We start from the raw sequence: 2,154 nt of genomic DNA on the forward strand, positions 1-2,154 counted from the left end.
GCCCGAAATCAACTTGTCTTTTGATGGTGCCCTCATATGCAACACGCCGAATAGAAGGAAGAGGTGTTTGTAGCTAAATTAAAAGTTATCACTGGCCCCTTTAAGTCGAAGCTACTAGACTCAATTACTCATCAGCACTTAGCCTATTGATCACAGGGAACATTTCATCTTTTTTGTAACTAAACGATATTAATAATAAAATTATCCTTTCTAAAAAACAGTTTTAAGCCACACGAAATACGAAATATATTATATCAAAATACGAAATGATGTTTGTATTATTAGCCTACATAGGAGATATACGAAATGTTATTATATTATATTTAGCCGACGGGAATCAAGGTCAAAACTCTCGATCATTCATGACGTGGTGAGAAGGCGTGAACGAAAGATTCGATGTTTCGTTGGGACAATCCTCCAGGTTGTCGGCTGCAGCTTGCAGCTTCGCTCAGCTTGGAGGCGTTCTTCCACAGCGTCTTGCCTTCTTGGCCTTCCATCAACGCTCTCACTACTCTCTCCACTTCACTTCTGTCCACCAAACTCCCCCCATCCGATCCGGCTTCAAATCTCAGCCCCACTCGCCATTCCTCCACGATGTACTTGGCGTCAAGCTGTTGGTCGGCGAGGTACGGCCAGCAGAGCATGGGGACGCCTGCGGAGATGGCTTCGATGGTGGAGTTCCAACCGCAATGGGTCAGGAAGCCGCCCACAGAGGGGTGGAAGAGCACGCGAAGCTGGGGGACCCATGGGACGATGCACGAGCGGTTCTTGGTGGTTTCCAGGAACTCGGGTGGCATTTCAGAGGCGTCTTGCAGGAGGTCTGGGCGGAACGCCCAAAGGAACCTCTGCCCACTCGCTTCAAGGCCGGCAAGCACCTCCTCGAATTGCTGCTTGGAGAGGAGGGTGATGCTGCCGAAGGAGACGTAGAGAACGGATCGGAGCGGTTGCTGGTCGAGCCAGTGCAGGCAGTGGTCCTCTTCTCTCCACAGGCTGGTGCTGCTCTCTCCCTCCAGGTGCTCGACGAGCGGACCCACCCCATAGATAGGCTGCGGCAGAAGCTTGGCCATGGCTTCGAAGGCGGGCGCCTCCAGCTCGTCGAAGGAGTTGACAACGATGGAGTGGGAGCTCTGGTAGGCTATCTGGCATTGACGCACCATGAGCGGAACCAAGCGATCAGTCTCTTCCACAATATGCTTAAAAGGCGGCATGTCTCGGTTGCGCAAGGGCGGCAGCCCAGGTAGATCCTCGCAGAACATCTCCGCCGGCCTGTCCCGGTGGATGCTTAATCGAATGACTGCCAAAATTAGTCTAATTAGAACCCATGAAAATGAGATAACATATATTTTGGTGTGAAGAGGTCGACGCTGCTTACCCTCTTCAAGCGGCAAGATGCCCGTGTGGATGTAGAAGAAAAATAGATTCACACTCTGGCTTGACGGGAAGAGAGACACCCTGGGTATGCCCAGCTTGTCCGCCACCCCCTGCGTTGGGCCGGACATGAAGACATCCGAGATCAGGCAGGTGACGGGAGGACCTTCTTTGGAGATGCGTTGCAGCAAGCGCTCGATGGGATCGCTGAGCGCTTGGGTAGCAGTGAGAAAATCGGCAAAAGACAATCGGAAGTCATTGGCCAGGTCCAGCCCATCGATGGGGATGCTCACTCTGCGAATATCTAGCGCTGAAGCGTGAGCAGCTTCCTGTCTAGTCAGCTGCTCATCACTACTAGCTGTGCTGCACTGCAGGATGCGCCGGTGGATGGGGTCGATGTTGACGAAGGTGATGATGAACCCATTGGAAGCCAAGGTCATGCAAAAGCGCATGAGGGGATTGAGATGACCTTGGCCAGGCAAGGGGATGGCCACTGCGTGAGGTCTCTCATGGTGCTCCTTCTGCGCCATGAAAGAGCGTTGTTGTTGTCGTTGAGTGTGACGCTCATCTCCTGCTTTTATCGCAAAAAAAAGCGGTACGCATGCGTATTCCAACCGAACACCACCTCTTGGAAAGGACTCGTTCAGCGAATGTACGATCATAATTTTATTGTATTTAGGAAGATCGATCTTTGAGCTTTTGAGTCTGTGCCACCATGCCAATTTGGCATTCTTAATGAGAGCAACGTGACTAAGCACATCATCACCCACATGTTGCGCAATAAGC

General features: G+C 51.6%; 1 protein-coding gene across 1 annotated transcript; it reads right to left on the reverse strand.

Annotated features, from left to right (window-relative positions):
- Positions 1-258: 258 nt before the first annotated feature.
- On the reverse strand, positions 259-1,929 carry LOC147641347 (UDP-glycosyltransferase 85A1-like). The gene is made up of 2 exons (XM_086820680.1): positions 1,373-1,929; positions 259-1,294 (listed from the first exon to the last, which is right to left on the reverse strand). Exons 1-2 carry the CDS (start codon positions 1,896-1,898, stop codon positions 357-359), a joined length of 1,464 nt encoding a protein of 487 aa, XP_086676806.1. The 5' UTR covers positions 1,899-1,929; the 3' UTR covers positions 259-356.
- Positions 1,930-2,154: the final 225 nt, after the last annotated feature.

This window comes from Cibotium barometz, chromosome 2 (assembly GCF_041138505.1).
Source record: "Cibotium barometz isolate CiBa-2024 chromosome 2, ASM4113850v1, whole genome shotgun sequence".
In the NCBI taxonomy this organism is placed as follows: domain Eukaryota; kingdom Viridiplantae; phylum Streptophyta; class Polypodiopsida; order Cyatheales; family Cibotiaceae; genus Cibotium; species Cibotium barometz.

What these genes read in the sequence shown, in the direction of transcription:
- LOC147641347 (XM_086820680.1), bottom strand. Translation starts at nt 1,898, where the DNA reads ATGGCGCAGAAGGAGCACCATGAGAGACCTCACGCAGTGGCCATCCCC. An exon ending in CATCTTGCCGCTTGAAGAGG is followed by an intron (nt 1,295 to 1,372) that starts GTAAGCAGCGTC and finishes TAATTTTGGCAG; the next exon opens with TCATTCGATTAAGCATCCAC.